This window comes from Mobula birostris, chromosome 12 (genome assembly GCF_030028105.1).
Source record: "Mobula birostris isolate sMobBir1 chromosome 12, sMobBir1.hap1, whole genome shotgun sequence".
In the NCBI taxonomy this organism is placed as follows: Eukaryota; Metazoa; Chordata; class Chondrichthyes; order Myliobatiformes; family Myliobatidae; genus Mobula; species Mobula birostris.
The window spans coordinates 110,352,767-110,373,495 of NC_092381.1; the positions used below are offsets into that span (position 1 = coordinate 110,352,767).

At 44.9% G+C, this 20,729-nt stretch overlaps 1 protein-coding gene across 1 annotated transcript in view; it reads left to right on the top strand.

Annotated features, from left to right (window-relative positions):
* The first annotated feature begins 10,707 nt into the window (after positions 1-10,707).
* LOC140206183 (cytochrome P450 2C19-like) overlaps positions 10,708-20,729 on the top strand; it is a 45,153-nt gene continuing 35,131 nt past the window's right edge. The window contains exon 1 of the mRNA XM_072274467.1: positions 10,708-11,030. Coding sequence (XP_072130568.1) covers positions 10,848-11,030 — 183 coding nt within the window. The 5' untranslated portion in view covers positions 10,708-10,847. The remainder of the gene's footprint in view (positions 11,031-20,729) is intronic.

Here is a 20,729-nt window from a genome sequence, read left to right on the forward strand (position 1 = left end):
TCAGATTAGGGGACCAAAACTGCACACAATACTCCAGGTGTGGTCTCACCAAGGCCTTGTACAACTGCAGTAGTACCTCCCTGCTCCTGTACTCGAATCTTCTCGCTATAAATGCCAGCATACCATTCGCCTTTTTCACCGCCTGCTGTACCTGCATGCCCACTTTCAATGACTGGTGTATAATGACACCCAGGTCTCGTTGCACCTCTCCTTTTCCTAATTGGCCACCATTCAGATAATAATCTGTTTTCCTATTTTTGCCACCAAAGTGGATAACTTCACATTTATCCACATTAAATTGCATCTGCCATGAATTTGCCCACTCACCCAACCTATCCAAGTCACCCTGCATCCTCTTGGCATCCTCCTCACAGCTAACACTGCCACCCAGCTTCGTGTCATCCGCAAACTTGGAGATGCTGCATTTAATTCCCTCATCCAAGTCATTAATATATATTGTAAACAACTGAGGTCCCAGCACTGAGCCTTGCGGTACCCCACTAGTCACCGCCTGCCATTCTGAAAAGGTCCCGGTTATTCCCAATCTTTGCTTCCTGTCTGCTAACCAACTCTCCACCCACACCAATACCTTACCCGCAATAACGTGTGCTTTAAGTTTGCACACTAATCTCCTGTGTGGGACCTTGTCAAAAGCCTTCTGAAAATCCAAATATACCACATCCACTGGTTCTCCCCTATCCACTCTACTAGTTACATCCTCAAAAAATTCTATGAGATTCGCCAGACATGATTTTCCTTTCACAAATCCATGCTGACTTTGTCCGATCATTTCACCGCTTTCCAAATGTGCTGTTATCACATCCTTGATGACTGACTCCAGCAGTTTCCCCACCACCGACGTTAGGCTAACCGGTCTATAATTCCCCGGTTTCTCTCTCCCTCCTTTTTTAAAAAGTGGAGTTACATTAGCCACCCTCCAATCCTCAGGAACTAGTCCAGAATCTAACGAGCTTTGAAAAATTATCACTAATGCATCCACTATTTCTTGGGCTACTTCCTTAAGTACCCTGGGATGCAGACCATCTGGCCCTGAGGATTTATCTGCCTTCAATTCCTTCAATTTACCTAACACCACTTCCCTACTAACATGTATTTCGCTCAGTTCCTCCATCTCACTGGACCCTCTGTCCCCTACTATTTCTGGAAGATTATTTATGTCCTCCTTAGTGAAGACAGAACCAAAGTAATTATTCAATTGGTCTGCCATGTCCTTGCTCCCCATAATCAATTTACCTGTTTCTGTCTGCAGGGGACCTACATTTGTCTTTACCAGTTTTTTCCTTTTCACATATCTATAAAAGCTTTTACAGTCCGTTTTTATGTTTCCTGCCAGTTTTCTCTCATAATCTTTTTTCCCCTTCCTAATTAAGCCCTTTGTCCTCCTCTGCTGAACTCTGAATTTCTCCCAGTCCTCAGGTGAGCCACTTTCTCTGGCTAATTTGTATGCTTCTTCTTTGGAATTGATACTATCCCTAATTTCTCTTGTCAGCCACGGGTGCACTACCTTCCTTGATTTATTCTTTTGCCAAACTGGGATGAACAATTGTTGTAGTTCATCCATGCAACCTTTAAATGCTTGCCATTGCATATCCACTGTCAATCCTTTAAGTGTCATTTGCCAGTCTACCTTAGCTAATTCACGTCTCATACCTTCAAAGTTACCCCTCTTTAAGTTCAGAACCTTTGTTTCTGAATTAACTATGTCACTCTCCATCTTAATGAAGAATTCCACCATATTATGGTCACTCTTACCCAAGGGGCCTCTCACGACAAGATCGCTAATTAACCCTTCCTCATTGCTCAAAACCCAGTCCAGAATAGCCTGCTCTCTAGTTGGTTCCTCGACATGTTGGTTCAAAAAACCATCCCACATACATTCCAAGAAATCCTCTTCCTCAGCACCTTTACCAATTTGGTTCACCCAATCTACATGTAGATTGAAGTCACCCATTATAACTGCTGTTCCTTTATTGCACACATTTCTAATTTCCTGTTTAATACCATCTCCGACCTCACTACTACTGTTAGGTGGCCTGTACACAACTCCCACCAGCGTCTTCTGCCCCTTAGTGTTACGCAGCTCTACCCATATCGATTCCACATCTTCCCGGCTTATGTCCTTCCTTTCTATTGCGTTAATCTCTTCTTTAACCAGCAACGCCACCCCACCTCCCCTTCCTTCATGTCTATCCCTCCTGAATATTGAATATCCCTGAACGTTGAGCTCCCATCCCTGGTCACCCTGGAGCCATGTCTCTGTGATCCCAACTATATCATAATCATTAATAACAATCTGCACTTTCAATTCATCCACCTTATTACGAATGCTCCTTGCATTGACACACAAAGCCTTCAGGAGCTCTTTTACAACTCTCTTAGTACTTTTACAATTATGTTGAAAAGTGGCCCTCTTTAATGCTTGCCCTGGATTTGTCGGCCTGCCACTTTTACTTTTCTCCATAGCACTTTTTGTTTCTACCCTCACTTTACACCCCTCTGTCTCTCTGCACTGGTTCCCATCCCCCTGTAGTGAACTAACCTCCTCACGCCTAGCCTCTTTAATTTGATTCCCACCCCCCAACCATTCTAGTTTAAAGTCACCTCAGTAGCCCCCGCTAATCTCCCTGCCAGGATATTGGTCCCCCTAGGATTCAGGTGCAACCCGCCCTTCTTGTACAGGTCACGTCTGTGCCAAAAGAGGTCCCAATGATCCAAAAACTTGAACCCCTGCCCCCTGCTCCAATCTCTCAGCCACGCATTTATCCTCCACCTCATCGCATTCCTACTCTCACTGTCGCGTGGCACAGGCAGTAATCCCGAGATTACTGCCTTTGCGGTCCTTTTTCTCAACTCCCTTCCTAGCTCCCTATATTCTCCTTTCAGGACCTCATCCCTTTTCCTACCTATGTCATTGGTACCTATATGTACCACGACCTCTGGCTCCTCACCCTCCCACTTCAGGATATCTTGGACACGATCAGAAATATCCCGGACCCTGGCACCAGGGAGCCAAACTGCCCCTCTACTCAAATAACAACAGAAAATGAATGCCAAACCTCCCTCGCCTCGCCCGTTTCCGCCTAAGCCAGTTGAGCCGAAGCCCTTAAGTCTTCACTCTGCTCCCGGCTCACTCCGCAGCCCGCAAACTACGCTGCCCGCTCTATGAGGATCTGTTCCTTTTAAATCTGCCGCGCTGCACAGCCCGACGTCACACGCCTGCGCAGTCCCGCCTCTCAGAACGCCGTTGGAGAAAAAAAAATAACGAAAATTTCAAAAATGTCTTTCTCGGCACTCCCACTCAGACTCTCAGACTCCTTCTTCGAGGAAAGCTAACACCCCATAAGCTTTCTTAATTACCCTATCTACCTGTGAGGCAACTTTCAGGCATCTGTGGACATGTACCCTGAGATCCCTCTGCTCCTCCACACTACCAAAAATCCTGCCATTTACTTTCTACACTGCCTTGGAGTTTGTCTTTCCAAAGTGCACCACCTCATACTTCTCAGGGTTGAACTCCATCTGCCACTTCTCAGCCCACTCCCGCATCCTATCAATGTCTCTCAGCAACCTTCGACAATCCTCTACACTATCTACAACACCACCAACCTTTGTGTCGTCTGCAAACTTGCCAACCCACCCTTCTACCCCCACATCCAGGTCATTAATAAAAATCACGAAAAGTAGAGGTCCTAGAACCGATCCTTGTGGGACACCACTAGTCACAATCCTCCAATCTGAATGTACTCCCTCCACCACAGCCCTCTGCCTTCTGTAGGCAAGCCAATTCTGAATCCACCTGGCCAAACTTCCCTGGATCCCATGCCTTCTGACTTTCTGAATAAGCCTACTGTGTGGAACTTTGTCAAATGCCTTACTAAAATCCATATAAATCACATCCACTGCACTACTCTCATGCCTGGTCACCTCCTCAAAGAACTCTATCAGGCTAGTTAGACACGATCTGCCCTTCACAAAGCCATGCTGACTGTCCCTGATCAGACCAGGTTGTGTGCTGTATTCATTCACTGATATTAAATTTACCTTTGAACCAGAGAAACAGTGGAATGTAGATATGATTTGACTATTTGTCTATGATGTCTAAGCCCATCATTAAAATGACAGGATCCACCTGTTCAAAATTTACTCACTCTCAACACAAACTGAACTTCATTATCTTCACGAAATTCATTACAAGGACGTTGCGGGATTGGGGGACCTGAGTTAGAAGGAAAGATTAAATTGGTTAAGACTTTATTCCTTGGAACATAGAAGATTCATGGGAGTTTGATAGAGGTATACAAAATTATGAGGGGTGTAGAGGCTTTTTCCACTGAGGTTGGGTGGGACTACAACCAGGAATCATGGTTTACGGGTGAAAGGTGAAAAGTTCAAGGGGAACATGAAGGGAGCCTTCTTCACTCAGAGGGTGGTGAGGGTGTGGAATGAGCTGCCAGCACAAGTGGTGCATGCGAGCTCGATTTCAACGTTTAAGAGAAGTTTGGATAGGTACGTGGATGGCAGGGGTACGGAGGGCTGTGCTCCCGGTGCAGGTCGATCAGATTAGGCAGTTTAAATGGTTCAGCATGGACTAGATGGGCCAAGGGGCCTGTTTTTATGCTGAATTTTTCTATGACTCTATCTAAGAAGAAAACACAGCATCTGAGAATATTGTTTTTCAATTTCAATCTGCAGAACTGGGCTATTATTTCATCAGATTCTCCTTCAGTTTTCTGTTTGTTTCCACTCTTTCCTCCCATACCAGGGCGTCACGATAGTGTAGCAGTTACAGCAATGCTATTACAGCTCGAGGTGATAGCGTTCCGAGGTAAATCCTCTGTAAGGAATTTGTGAATCCTCCCTATGGAAAGCGTGGTTTCAAAGGTACATTTAATGTCAGAGAAATGTATACAATATACACCCCGAAATTCTTCTTCTTCGCAATCATCCACAAAAACAGAGGAGTGCCTCCTGTGACGACAAACTAAGTTATCAAAAGATTGGTGCTGATGAGAGAGATAAGGGAGACAATGGAGAAACATTCAAAATGCTAATAAGAGAGAAGAGAGAGATTAACAAGAAAGAAACACATTTCAGAGTATTGACAGACTGGTTGCTTTGAACCTGAACTGTTTGAAGTTTGATAGACAGGCGATACCCCAGCAGGGGGATAAAAAGAACAGGTTCGCTAAGGCACGACAGACACCACGAGATCACGAGATAACGAGACCCTGGAAGAGCGGTGTGCCCCCACAAGTTGGTGCGAGTTGGAGGTCTGGTTCGAGGGAACCGACCATAGACTGACAGGGTGAAAGGGTACGATCGGCTGGAACCTGGTGTGTGTGTCCGCCCTTGTCTGGGTGCCGGGTTCACCGCGGAAGAACGGTCGTATCCGGAGCAGAGAAGTCACAGTCGGTGACCACAGAAGACGTAAAAGGGTTCGCCTGAAAGCTAACTGCGAAGAACATCAAAGGTCTGTTTGAATCAAAATTTGCATTCTCTCTCTCTCTCCAACGGCACAACAGCAATTACTGCGAACTGTACTAAGCTGAACTGAACTCTGCGTCGCTTGAAACTGATCATTTTACCCCTAGACTGCGATAGAGCTTGGTTGATTCCTATTACCCTAGTTCTGTGTACATGTGCGTTTTATTATTGCTAACCTGTTGCATTTATATCATTACGATTAGAATACTGTGTTCCTTATTTCTTTAATAAAACTTTATTAGTTTCTGTTAAACCAGACTCCAACTAAGTGGTCCATTTCTGCTGGTTTGGCAACCCAGTTACGGGGTACGTAACACTCCAAAGAATGAATGACAGTTAAATGTTAGAACCTCAAAGTCCTCTCTCCCAGCTCCCCTCCCTCCTGCGCAGAAGTGGCAGTAAGTAACAACCGGCACCCCCCCCCCCACCGGCAAAATAAATCAATAGCACCCAGCACTGAGCACTGAAGCGTGAGCAAAGCAATAGCAAAGACACAGACTTGCAGTACTCCAAAGACTACTAGTTCACCCAGTATTCGACATACCATAAGCTCTCTTCCTCTCCCTAATAAGGGAGAAAGCGGTGTCTCTGTTTCACAAGAGGGGAGACATAACAAACAACTTGCTGGTGTATGATGTTAAAAGTCCGTGGCATCGCTTTTTCTGAGCTCTGTGCCCAAAGATCTCTGGTATCTGGGCATACAGCCTTAGATCTTCCATCTCTCACGACACATGGATCTCCTGCCCAGGCACTGACCTCCGATACCCTCATCTCCTAGAGCCACGAAATCTGGGGTCTCCGAAGGCGAGCAAAGCTCTTAGGCCGAGCCCTTGGTGTACCGAATAATGGCCATTTGTGAAACCCCGAGAGCAGGTCCCATTCCTGCAAGGAACCAGAACCAGTGTGGAACTCCAGGTGAGGGTCTTCAAAAGAACCCTGAAAGGGAAAAATAGAGATACTAAAGATGGAAATAGAGCTGTTTTCAAAGATGCAAGCAAAGGAATTGCCAGTGGTTTTCATCTGCGTGTTCAAGTTTTCAAAATTTATTTATTGAGATAAAGCATGGAATAGGCCCTTCTGACACTTCAAACCACACTGCACAGCAATCCCCAGATTTTATCCTAACCTAATCCAGGACAGTTTACGAAGACCAATTAACCTACCAACCCATACATCCTTGGGCTGTGGGAGGAAACCCACGCAGTCACAGGGAGAAATTACAAACTCCTTACAGGCAGTGGCGGGAATTGAACGCAGGTCACCACTACTGTAAAGCATTGTGCTAACAACTACGCTACTGCGCCACCCAGTTTCTTCCCACCGTCCAAAGACACACCATTTAGTAGGTTCATTGCTCATTGTAAATTGTCCCATGATTAGGGTTAAGTTGGCATTGCCGGCTCTGCGTCTCAAAGGGCCGGAAGGGCCTATTCCACACTACATCTCAAGAAATAAAGTGTATCAAAATGGCAGGGCTCAGGTCTGAGAGAGCCTAACGACCTGAGGTTTGGGTGATATAGGTACTGGGCCAGGTTGAAAAGGTCCCGGTGTCAGGGCCGGAGATTGGAAAGGTCAGGGTGTCGGGACTGGAGATTGGAGAGGTCAGGGTGTGGGGGCTGGAGACGAGGGACAGACTGATTCAGCTCACTGTTCCACGAGGTTTACCCATCTCTGTGCTGAACTGAAGCTAAAACGGGCTCCTATATTGGCTGCAGTGATGACTGGCTTTGTGGCTGTGGACTTACTTTCACAAACTTCAGTTCTGGATTTTATTTGCTTACTTTTATTGTTTGCACCATTTGTTTTTTGCTGCACATTAGCTGTTTGATGGCCTTTTTTAAATGGGTTCTTTCAGGTTTAGTTGTTTTGTGGCTGCCTGTAAGGAGACGAATCTCAAGGTTGTATATAATATACATACTTTGATAATAAATGTACTGTGAACAATCCAAAACTCCACCAGCTTTCCCACACTCATATTTTGAGGCTACTCCTCACTCGTATATACTGTCACATACCCCGTGACGGGTTAACGAACCAGCAGAAATGGAAAACACTTTGGAGTCTGGTATTGCTATTCACTAATATTATTTATTAGTAACTACGCAATTCAGTAATATAAATGCAGATATATCAAACAGGTTAGCAATATAAGTGTGGAAATATAGAAACCAAGCTTCTTCAAGCCTAGGGGTAAATAGATACAGTCTTATGGTGATGAGTAAAGTTCAGTTCAGCTCGTGGTATTCAGTTGAGTAGTGATGTAGACAGAGAGAGATTTGTAATCCAGGTTAAATGTCGAGAGAAGGCAATTACGTCGATATTCCACAGATTCCATGACAGCAATACAAAATAACAATAGTAGTAGGTTTTATCTCCGAAGTTGTTCCACTCCACACACGAAGTATCACCAACAGTGATCTTCAACGAATATCCTTTCAACACAAGTGGTACCACACCCGAATTCAGCTACAGGTCATCCCAAAGTGGTGGCCATAGGATACTCAAACAGAATCCACATATGGATTATCACCAACAGTAGTCTATCACGAAGGGGACCCTCTTCAAGAGAACCAACCATAAACACACAACGTGATAGCCATTTAACCAGTTCCATGATATACAAAATAACTCCAACAGTGATTTGCCACAGGGGTGCCTTTCTTCAGTGAACCACCACACCCAAACAAGGGTAACACACAAGTGATATTCACAAAGGTACTCCCCTCACCAAAGAACTTACCCTTGTGGATTAACTATGTGACAGTCACACCTTCGTATTCGAATGGAACTCAAACTCACCCTTACAGGCTACTTTGAGAGAGAGAGTCTAAACAGTGACCTCTTTGTTACTAGGTTTCTTCTGTTTCAAACCTTCCTCTCCCCTCTTCTCTTCCTTTAAAGTCATCAAATGTGACCACAACAAAGGGAACCGTTCTTCTGTGGTGGAATTATCAACCCAAGCGAGGGTCAGACACACAAATAACTCCCCACTGGTCACACCTTTTCCACACTGCGAGAGCCACTGATCGATCCTCCAAAAACCCACCTTTCTGCAGGCACAATAAAGCTCATCCAGTGTCCAAAACCATTTGTCTGTGAGTCTATCATCTGACCTTCTATTTATCTCACCATGCTGAACACCAGCTGTCCATCAAATAGCTCCTCCCTTCTCTCTCTGTAAGAATTTATAAACTGCCAGTGTCCTTGCAGAAGTGTAAACATGCTGCAGAGAAACCATAACACCATCTCAAAGCAGTCTTTGCCTCTCTCTCTTAATAACAACGTGCTTGTGTTGAACACTCTCTCTCTCTTTTAAAAGGTGTAGTCCATACAAAAAAAATGACCTCTAGGGGTACATAACAATACTGACTCCCGACATATACAATGGTTCTATTTTTTCTGTTTGGACACATGGACTGATTTAATGAGATCCAAGTTGACATCAAACATATTTTCAATTGTAAATCAAAGCTAACTCAACGTTCAAAGCAATTGTGGAGCAGATGTTGCCAACCTGTAGTGACTAAGGTCTGTAAGTGAGGAAATCGAGGATCCACTTAGTGGAGTTTTTACTCCAAAAGCTGATGGTATTTGCAGTAGTTGCCTCTAGTATCTACATGAAGTTCTGTCCCAAAGTCAAAGTTCAAAGTAAATTTATTATCAAGATACATATACAGTATGTCACCATATACAACCCTGAGATTCATTTTCTTGCAGGCATACACAATAAATCCATAATAAAATAATAATAACCAGAACAAAATCACATCAAATTGGGAATTCAACCAAGTACAGAAGACAACAAACTATTCAAATACAAACAGAAAAAAAGAGTAATGATAAATAAATAAACAATAAATATGGAGAGCATGTGATGGAGTGTCCTTGAATATGGGTACATTTCAATGATGGGGCAAGTGAAGTTGAGTGACCCACAACCACAGCCACGTATCCTTGCTGGGATCCATCAGCTCCCTCTGATGCTTTTCTCCTTTCCCTTTCTTCCATCCTCTTCTGTCAGATTCCCACTTCTCAGAAATTTCTCTCTTTCACCAATCAGCTTCCCAGCTCTTTAGGTCACTCTTTCCCCTCCCACGGTTTCACCTGTCACCTGCCACCTTGTACTTTTTCCTCCGCTCCCCCCCCCTCCACCTTCATACTCTGATTTCTCATCTTTCCTTCCAGTCCTGATGAAGGGTTTTGGCCGAATACGTCAACTGTTTATACACACATGCTGCCTGGCCTGCTGAGTTCCTCCAGCATTTTGTGTGTTGCTTTGAGTGAAGTTGAAGAGCCTGATGCTTGAGGGGTAGTAACTGTTCCTGAATCTGCTGGCTCCAGTACCTTCTTCCTGATGGCAGCAGCGAGAGGAGAGCATGTCCCGGGGAGGGTGGTGTTGTCCCTGATGATGGATGCTGCTTGCCTGCAGCAATGTTTCATGTAGATGTGTTCAATGGTGGGGAGGGCTTTACCTGTGATGGACTGGGCTGTGTTCTCGATCTTGTTGTGGTTTTTGTTGTAGTGCATCAGAGGCGGAGTAACGATCATTTCGTTTGCCTTTACACATGCTCTGGAAATGACATTAAACAATCTTGACGGCAATCATCAGAGATCCTCACTACCCTGGACATGATCTCTTCTCACTGCTGCCATCAGGTAGAAGGTACAAAAGTCACAGGACTTGCACCACCGGGTTCAAAAACAGTTACTGTCCCTCAATCTCAGACTCTTGAATAAAAGGGGATAACTACACTCACTTGGTATTTGCAGCTTGTTGTCTTCTGCACTCTGGTTGATCGTTCACTGATCCTGTTAGAGTTACTATTCTATAGATTTGTTTAGTATGCTCGTGGAAACGAATTTCAGGATTGTACATGGTGACATATATGAATTTTTGTAATAACATTAATTTGAACTTTCAACTTTACAATGGAACTTAAGTCAGACGGAATGCATAGAATCAATACATTCCAACGATGGCCGGAGGAATTCTCAGCAGCTTGCGGTCCGGTTTACCGAGCTTTTACCTGACAATGAAGGTGATTCGGAATTGTCAGCCTTTTGAACGCCATTTCAATTCTCGATAGTTTTATTTGTTGAGAACATTACTCACGCCCACTGACATAAAGCCGCGTCAGAACTCCGAAGGGCGGTCCATAATGAGACTTACTCAAATGTATAAAAGTTGTCAGTGCGGACGGCAGTATGAACTTCAATCGGGACTTTAATTGCCCTTAATTTAAGGGTAGTTTACTGTTTGAATCTGGTGAAAGTGGTACAACTGTGAATTTTGAGATACAGCCTCTCTTGCTTCTTTTTCAGAATCTGCGTAATCTGTCATCATGAGTTTTGGTGAACCGCTGACAACTTTGTTGGTTGTTTTACTGAGCGTCCTGCTTCTGGCGAGATTCTTTCAGAACAACCAGCGGCAGACAGGCAGGCTTCCCCCGGGTCCCCCTGCCCTCCCGATCATCGGCAACCTATTCCAACTGGATTTGAAAGCACCCCACAAATCCCTCATCAAGGTAGGGGCAATGTCTGTATATTTAAATTACACACAGAGAGAATTTGTTTTTTGAAAAAAACTTCCTCCACGCGAGGCAGCTTTCTTTGAGAAAGCCGCCGAAGCAGTTGTGTGAGGGCTGATTTTGGAAAAACGTAAATCACGGTATCAAATCACTAAGACCTCGCTATTATCAACACGCACAAAATGTTGGAGGAACTCAGCAGTCCAGGCAGCATCTATGGAAGAGTACAGTCGACTGTACTCCAGCATTTTGTGTGTGTTGCTCGTTTTTCCAGCATCTGCAGATTCTTTGTTTGTGACTTCTTTTGGAACCATTTATTAATATTTTGTAACAGTAATTTTGCACTGCACTGCTTCCGCAAACCAACAAATTTCTCGGCACTTATGGCCACGATGATACACCTGATTGTGATTCTGCAATCACCACGTTCAAAACTGCCGGGGACAGTTTACAGGCAGTACTCCTGTTCTCTTCTCATTACTGCCAGTAATTGGTATATATGGTCTAAAACACGGGAAGGCAATTGGTCTTGACAACATAGCATCGGAGCAGATAAAGCATTTTGGACAGCAAGCAAAGAAATGGCTCCTACAATTGTTCAACCGCTGTCTGGCAACATACAAGCTACCTAATATTTGGCAGAAGTCACATGTAATAGCACCATTAAAGCCCGGAAAAGATCCCTCAAATCCTAAGAGTTTTCGGCCCGTCTCACTGCTTTGCCACACCAATAAGCGGTTTGAACGCCTGATACACAATAGGATAGCACCAACTGTAGATGAGAAGGTCATTCCAGGGCAAGCTGGTTTCCGCCCCGGCAGATCAACAACAAGCCAACTGCTCAACCTCACACAATCTATCGAAGATGGTTTTGAGCAAGGGATGGTAACAGATTGTTTCTGTAGACATGTCAGCAGCTTACCATACAGTGAACCATAGACGTCTCCTCTGCAAGATCCTAGAGATGAGAGAAGATATTCACTTAACAGAGCTGTGAGAAAGCATGCTTCAGAATCGCCGGTTCTACGTTGAACTAGGTGGGTAATTGTTATATGGTTATATGGAAGCGCAGCAGGTGGCGTGTTCAGAAAAATGGTCTTCCTCAGGGAAGTGTGCTTTCACCGCTGCTGAGCAACATCTACACGAATGGCCAACCTATAGATGCTGTCACACGCCGTTTTATATATGCTGATGACTTATGCATCACTGCCCAAAGCACTGGTTTTAACACCGTGGAGAAAACGCTTTCTGAGGCCCTGGAGGGACTAACATCCGACTATAAAGAAAACCACCTCCGCGCAAACCCATCAAAGATGCAAGTTTGAGCATTCCACCTCAGGAACCGTGAAGCCAAACGACAGTCTAAAGTGACCCGGTGTGGAGCAACAGTGACGCATTGCGAGCACCCTGTCTACTTAGGAGTCATCGTTGACAGGTGCCTCACTTTCAAGAACCACATCAATAAGACAAAGGCAAAAGTGAGCGCACGAAACAACATCCTGAATAAGCTCGCTAACACAAAATGTGGAGCAAGCTCGAAAACATGTCGAACTTGCTCTTTGCTATTGTCGCGGTTTCTCGTTTTGTCACAAACGACAAGGAGACGCAGAAAACTCGTCAAGACGTTTTAAAGTTGTCTCCCGATACTCACACCTGTGGCATAATTTTCCTCCACACCGCTACGGTTCCAACGTGCTTTACTAAGGGTCCTAGGTCTTTAGACTGATGTCCCTCATTTACCAGCAGCGTTATGTGGGGCTCAGCTTCCAGTATCCTGTACCATTTCTCCAAGAAGGTATTCCACCTGACTTGCAGGGCTGCCCCCTGTCTCCCAATTATTATAGCTTCTCCTCTAGCTCTTCGTTCTGAGTTTCGTCAAAAATCACTGTGCAATGTAACTCGGATTTGGGCGCTACAGCCTGGGGCAATACAGCCTGCACGCCCTTTTCCCATTTTTCCCAGGTTTCCCAGATCTGATCTTCTATGTCTCCTATCCAAAAGACATTAGCTTTCTTGACTTCCCGCACTAGTAATTGTGCATTTACTCTTTCCACACTCAACCCACTTCTGGTACATTCTAATTTTAATTCTAGTCTTAATAGTGCATCTCTGCCTAGCAAATTCATCGGAGTTCCTTTGGACACTAATATCGGCAAAACTATTCCTTTGCTGCCCATCCTTAATCTCACTGGAGCTGTACATTGTGTCAACTATGTTTTTCCCGAGAACCCTACAGTCTTAATAAATTTTCCTGACATGGGAAGGTGAAGGGCATACTGCGGCTGTACGCAAGTATACGTGGCTCCAGTATCTATCATCATTGGTGTCAGCTGTCCTTCTAACACAACCTGAACAATGGGTTCCTCTTCTGCCTCCCTTGTTATCACTGGGTAGTGTCCCTTCCCAGCTGGGTTCTCTGGGCACCCCTAATGTCTTGCATAGGGGTTCACGGGTCCACTCAGGCCTGCGGGGACTGGTCCTTGGCTAGACTGTGGTTCCAATCTCATTGGTTCCCGCTGGTACGTGACGGCCCATGGCTTAAGTGGGCAGTCCCTTCTCATGTATCCTGGCTGGTTACGTCCCCAGCACAGTCTCTGTATCTCTCTTTCCCCTTGTTTCCTTACTGGCCCTTTCTGCCCATAACTTCTCTGTCCCCCTCCTTGGGATTTCCAGTCCTGTCTGTGCTGCTGTTTAAATTTATCCTGTCCCTGATAGGGCATTTGCGGAAAAGCTCCCCCGAAGACGTTTATTGTTGGCTTGGGGTTTTCTGGGCTCTGTCTTACGGCACGACCGGGCCTTCTATATAATGGCACTTCATTCATTTCAACGGCTGTGCTTAAATCGGTCACTGCTGGCAGCATCTTCTTGCCTTTTTCTTTTTCCTTCTTTTTAAGCTCTTCAAGCTGCATTTGTATCAGCTTTCTTTGCACTTCTTCTTGTTGCTCTGTCAACTTTCGTTTGTCTTTTCGATATTTTTCGACCGCATGGACTACGTGGTCCCTGAATTCCTGTGGGGTCATTGACATCAGTCCAACCACTTCCTCAAGTTTACACTTAACTTGGGGAGGCATCGCATCCAAAACAGCATTTCGGAACATCCAGGTCATAAACGGGTTGCCTTCCACCTCTTGTTCAGTTTCCAGTCTCCACCTTTTCAACTGATTTTCTATATAGGCTGCTGGATTTTCAGTGTCTCCCAGTGGATCCCTTTTCACGGCTTTGGGGTCCATTTTGGGTGGATAGAGCTCCCTGAGGGCCCCCCATATCCTCTGCCTCACTGTGTTAAATCTGGCCCCGTCAATCAGTCTGCTGTCCGCATTCTGTATGCCAGCCGCTTCCATCAGCTCTTGTAGTTTGAAGGTTCCCATCAGCCTTATCAGCAGCGTCTTCAAATCTCCCATAGCCAACATTCGTCCTGTGGTCTCTTCCTCAAAGGCCCTAATACACTTCCCTGCACCCTCATGTAGGCTGGGTAGGGTGTTTTTCAGCCCTTCCAGGTCCTGGGATCCCAAGGAATATACTGTACTTGTCCCAATCCTCTTACTAACAACGGCATCATTCTCCCTTTCCTTTCCCACATCTCCTGACTCTCCTCCTCGCCTAACTCCCCATCTGTTTCTGAGCTCGTTTTCACTGGCTGCCACATGATTCTTTCTGGGGTTTCCTTTCTCCTTTGGCATCCTCGTGGAGTTCTTCCTTTCTGCCTTGAGCTAGCATTTGCTTGGGCCCATGTGAAATCCTCAAACTCCCCTTGGAAATTCAGTCTGTGCTGTAATTTCCTAATGTCTCCCTCTGTTTCTAATATCTGCCTTTTCACTCTCTCTTTTTCCCCTTCAAGGCTCCTATCTCCTATCCTCTGCCTACACTCTCCTGCACCCTCTCTTTCGCTACTTAACTCTTGCTCTCCCGACAAGTCACCTTCTGCTCTGGCCTGTTCAGTTCCGTGCCCATATAACAAAGAATTCTCTTCATCCCTTTTTGCTTTTAATTCCTGTAACCCTTTGATCTCTTCTTCTCTTCCCCTTTTCTCCTGTTCTATCTTTGCCCTGTCTTCTTCTATTACCATCCGTAGTTCCTCCTGCTCCTTTTGGTGATTCATTCTTTCCTCCTCGGTATCCCAGACTTTAATTTCTCCATTTAGATCCACTCTTCCTGTTATCATCAGACACTGCTTAAGGGTTTCTTTCTCATAATAGGGAGGAGGTTTTTCTACGTCTTTCAGGTCTGGGTATAGAGCCGAAGCCGGCTCCCTGTTATGCTTTTCCTTCTCTTTATCAGACTGCTCCTTTCGTTTCTCAGTGTCTTTTTTACTTACTATTAATATACTTCCCGTCTTTCTGAACCTTTCTCCCTCCATCCTAAAGAGTTTTAACACTTCCATTTCTTGTTCCCTTTTTCCCTCTCTTTTCTTAGATTTATCTTTGGGTTTGTGATTTTTAATTAGCGCTTCCATTTCCTCACATAGCTTACATCAAACATTCCTTCTCTTGGCCATTTCGTGACCAGTTTTTTAGCTCTTTTTTCCCATTTTTCCGAAATTTCCACGATCTTACCTTGACACACCGGGAATTTTCTGCTCAATATTTCTACTGCTGTTCCTTTCTCTGTCATGTTGTTCTCTTTTTCCCTTTTTCTATTATGGTATTTTTAGAATCTCACGACTTGCCTATTTAATAATACTATTTCTCTAACTCTATTTCTATGCCTAGCCTTATGGTTTATCTCACCAGCGTCTGAATTATCTATTAAACTATCTTTATCTCTAATTAACGTTCTGCCCGTGCAGACCCCTACTTAGGGCGGTATCCACAGAACCTTTTCCTTTTACACCTCGCCTATGCAGACCCTTACACTTCTTAAGGCGGTATTCACGAGGATTTTTAATTCTTCTTCCCTGCCCGTTCAGACCTTCGTTTTGTGCGAAGCGGTATCATAGAAACATAGAAAATAGGTGCAGGAGTAGGCCATTTGGCCCTTCGAGCCTGCACCGCCATTCAGTATGATCATGGCTGATCATCCAACTCAGAACCCCGCCCCAGCCTTCCCTCCATACCCCCTGATCCCCGTAGCCACAAGGGCCATATCTAACTCCCTCTTAAATATAGCCAATGAACTGGCCTCAACTGTTTCCTGTGGCAGAGAATTCCACAGATTCACCACTCTCTGTGTGAAGAAGTTTTTCCTCATCTCAGTCCTAAAAGGCTTCCCCCTTATCCTCAAACTGTGACCCCTCGTTCTGGACTTCCCCCAACATCGGGAACAATCTTCCTGCATCTAGCCTGTCCAATCCCTTTAGGATCTTATACGTTTCAATCAGATCCCCCCTCAATCTTCTAAATTCCAACGAGTACAAGCCCAGTTCATCCAGTCTTTCTTCATATGAAAGTCCTGCCATCCCAGGAATCAATCTGGTGAACTTTCTTTGTACTCCCTCTATGGCAAGGATGTGTCTTTCCTCAGATTAGGGGACCAAAACTGCACACAATACTCCAGGTGTGGTCTCACCAAGGCCTTGTACAACTGCAGTAGTACCTCCCTGCTCCTGTACTCGAATCTTCTCGCTATAAATGCCAGCATACCATTCGCCTTTTTCACCGCCTGCTGTACCTGCATGCCCACTTTCAATGACTGGTATATAATGACACCCAGGTCTCGTTGCACCTCCCCTTTTCCTAATCGGCCACCATTCAGATAATAATCTGTTTTCCTATTTTTGCCACCAAAGTGGATAACTTCACATTTATCCACATTAAATTGCATCTGCCATGAATTTGCCCACTCACCCAACCTATCCAAGTCACCCTGCATCCTCTTAACATCCTCCTCACAGCTAACACTGCCGCCCAGCTTCGTGTCATCCGCAAACTTGGAGATGCTGCATTTAATTCCCTCATCCAAGTCATTAATATATACTGTAAACAACTGGGGTCCCAGCACTGAGCCTTGCGGTACCCCACTAGTCACTGCCTGCCATTCTGAAAAGGTCCCGTTTATTCCCACTCTTTGCTTCCTGTCTGCTAACCAATTCTCTATCCACAGGGACTTACTAACACCACGTGGCATTTTCTTACTTAACTTACTATTACTTTATTCGTACTTACCCCCACTGCCGTGCTTTTGATTAATCCTCTGAGCCTCCTTTTTTTCCCCAATTCTGCCAGATTCTTTGGATCAGAGAGACCCTTCAGCAGTTGCTTCACACTTCTGAGTCCCTGAGACCCCCCAAAACCAACAGAATTCTTTGTCCGAATTATCGCAAAAAGCGCTCACCTTTTTACTTTGGGTGCACCCTTATTTCTGTTAGCCCCGTGAAGGTCCCCGAGGGACTGGGAAGCGTCCCAATCTGCCGTTCCCTTCCTCGCGGGTCTCTATCCGATCCTGTTCGTGACGCCAATTTTGTCGTGGTTTCTCGTTTCTCACAAACGACAAGGAGACGCAGAAAACTCGTCAAGACGTTTTAAACTTTAATTTGCAAATCAAAGCTGAGACAATCAGAAAGCTAGTAGCTGACTGCCCATCGAGGCTTGTATACAGCATTTTTTATAGCAATTTTCCTATCTTAGCTACATTATCATATCCAGTCGGCCTGTGATTACATATCATCAATATACCCGCTCTTGACTTTCCACTATTGTTTTACTCCCCACCTTAATTATGTCCTAGTTTACATTTCAGACCATATGTCCTCTCGTCCCTAACCACAGTTATTTCTTAATTAGTCTTGTGTTGACATACTGCCACATATTTCATCACCTTACTCGCCACCGTTATCTTTCTGCTTGGTTTCCTTCTAGTTTTCTTCATGAATTAATAGTGAACAGGTCAAAAGTCATGGCTGCATAGTGAATACCTTCTATTGAGCTAGCAGTGGTTACATAGTAAATATAGAAAATACAATGTGTGCATTTGAGTAAATACTGTTGAGTAAATACCGTAATACATAGAAAATACAATGCATGCATTTGCATTTTCCAATACTATTCCACTGCTGAATAAGCCTGCCCTGCATGGGAAAGATCTGTTCATGCTAAGAAGATGGATGCCATTCTGAATGCAAGCTGCCGACTTATCACAGGTTGTTTGAAGCCAACAAACACCAACAGCCCATATATCGTGACAGGTATCACTCCCCCTGATATAAGAAGAACGGTAGCCAGAAAGAAGGATGACTCTGTCAAACACCAGATGGGAGGCACCCTCTACATGGTCATACATCTACACCCAGCCGCCTGAAGTCAAGGAAGAGCTCGTGAACAGTGTTGTTCCATTACAATCAACCCCGTCTGAAGCCCGCATCACCTTGTGGAAAGACCGGCTCGCCAGTCTCAAACAACCCACAACGATGGAAATTCCACCGGGTGAAAGCCTTCCCCCAGGAGCTAGTTGCAACTGGGCAACCTGGAAGTGCCTCAGCAGATTTAGGACTGGTGTAGGTCGTTCAAAGGTGTCACTGAGCAAATGGGGATATGCAACCAGCCCGACAACTTGTGAATGTGGAACTGAGCCACAAACCATGCAACATCTCCTGCAATGCCCATCGCCAGAGGAATCCTGTACTGTTGCAGATCTTGCCGAACTCAATGACAAGGCGTAAAAATGTGTCCAGTTCTGGCTGGGCCATGTATACACTGTCCGTGGACACGGTAAGAAGAAGACTGCCAGTAGGTCCGGAAAGACATCGGAAATGTGTTAGGAAGTTTCTTTCCCCTCCGCCATCAGATTTCCGAACAGTTCCTCATTATTAGCTGTCTTTCTGCACTATTGATTTATTTATTTAGATATTTTAGTGTAATGTTGGCGAGCATTCGTTCTATGATGACAGACGAGAAAAGCTCCTTTAACTCAACAGCTGTTTTTATTGAGACAAGCACGAAAAAACACCTACTGGACGCAATGACCCAGGCAGAACCCCCCCCCTCAGTCATATACAGACGGGGGAGGTCATTATTACATACCCCAGTTACAGTCAGTGCGACCCCCTACTGTAATGCCACGAAAGCATTTTGAAACAAGAACAGTAAATAGTGTTGGCCACTAGGAAAGCCTGGGGTGGGCTGTCGACCAAGCCCTCCCACCCCACGCTACCATATATGTATTATTTAATGATTGATTGATTAAGTTGCAGCGTGGAATAAGCCCATATAGCCCCTGGGGCCACCTGCCCAGCAATCTTCCGACAACCCGAAGGCACAATTTACAATGACCAATTAACCTACCAACCAGCAGGTCTGGACGGTGGGAGGAAACCGGAACACCCGGAGGAACTTAATCCGAGCCTAATCCTAATCACTTGGAGGAAACCCACGCGGTGACGGGGAGAATGTACAAACTCCTTACAGGCAGTGGCGGGAATTGAACCCGGGTCACCTGTCCTGTAGAGCGTTGTGCTGACCACTTGCTACTGTGCCAACCTATTGGTTCAACATTACATATAATATTTATATATAATCGATATTATATAATAATATATAATATACTTATGGTTTTCTGTAATTTATAGAAATTTTAATGCACTGGACTGCAGCCGCTAAACGACAAATTTCACAACATGTGTCAGTCAGAATAAACCTGATTCTGAGGTGCAGGAGACTTTAAAGTTCAAAGTAAATTTATTATCAAAGTGCATATATGTCTGCATATATTGTACAACCTTGAGATTCATTTTCATGCAGGCATACTCAGCAAGCCTCTGGGATTGTAACTATAACAGGATCAGACAACAAACTGTGCAAATATAAATAAATGGCAATAAATAACGAGAACATGAGACAATGAGATAAAGAGTCCTTAGAGTGAGATCATTGGTTGTGGGAACATCTCAATGATGGGGCAAGTGAGTGTAGTTATCCCCTTTGATTCAAGAGCCTGATGATTAAGGGGTAGTAACTGTTCCTGAAGCTGGTGGGGGCTCAGAACTCGCACTTATACCTCTGCCTGATGGGGGCAGTGAGAAAAGAATATTATTTGTTTTGAGATACAGCACAGCAACAGGTCCTCCCAGCCCAGTGAATCTGCACTATCCTGTGACTAATTAACTCAACCCACATATTCTTTGGAATATGGGACGAAACCCACACGGTTATGGGGAGAAGATACAAATGAGAATTGAACCTGGGCCGCTGGCATTGTAATAGTTGCGTGCTAACTGCTACACTACTGTGCCACTGATGGGACTGGCTTAGAAGAGCAACACACACAAAATGCTGGTGGAACTCAGCAGGTCAGGCAGCATCCATGGAACGAAAGAAAGAGTTGATGTTTCGGTCCAGGACATAAATATTGCCTGACCTGTTGAGATCCTCCATCTTTTTTTTTAGATTATGAGAACACTCAGTCCTCTTTTATTGTCATTTAGAAATGCATACATGCATTAAGAAATGATACAAAGTTTCTCTGGTGTGATATCACAGAAAACAGGACAAACCAAAGACTAACACTGACAGAACCACATAATTATAACATATAGTTACAGCAGTGCAAAGCAATACCATAATTTGATGAAGAACAAACCATGGGCACAGTAAAAAAGTCTCAAAGTCCCCGCGTCGACCGATCCCTGAGTCCCCGATAGCGGCGGCAAAAGGGAGAAACTCCCTGCCATAAACCTCCAGGCACCATCAACTTGCCGATGCCTTGGAAGCAGCCAATCACAGCCGACACTGAGTCCGTCTGTCCGAAAACTTCGAGCCTCTGACC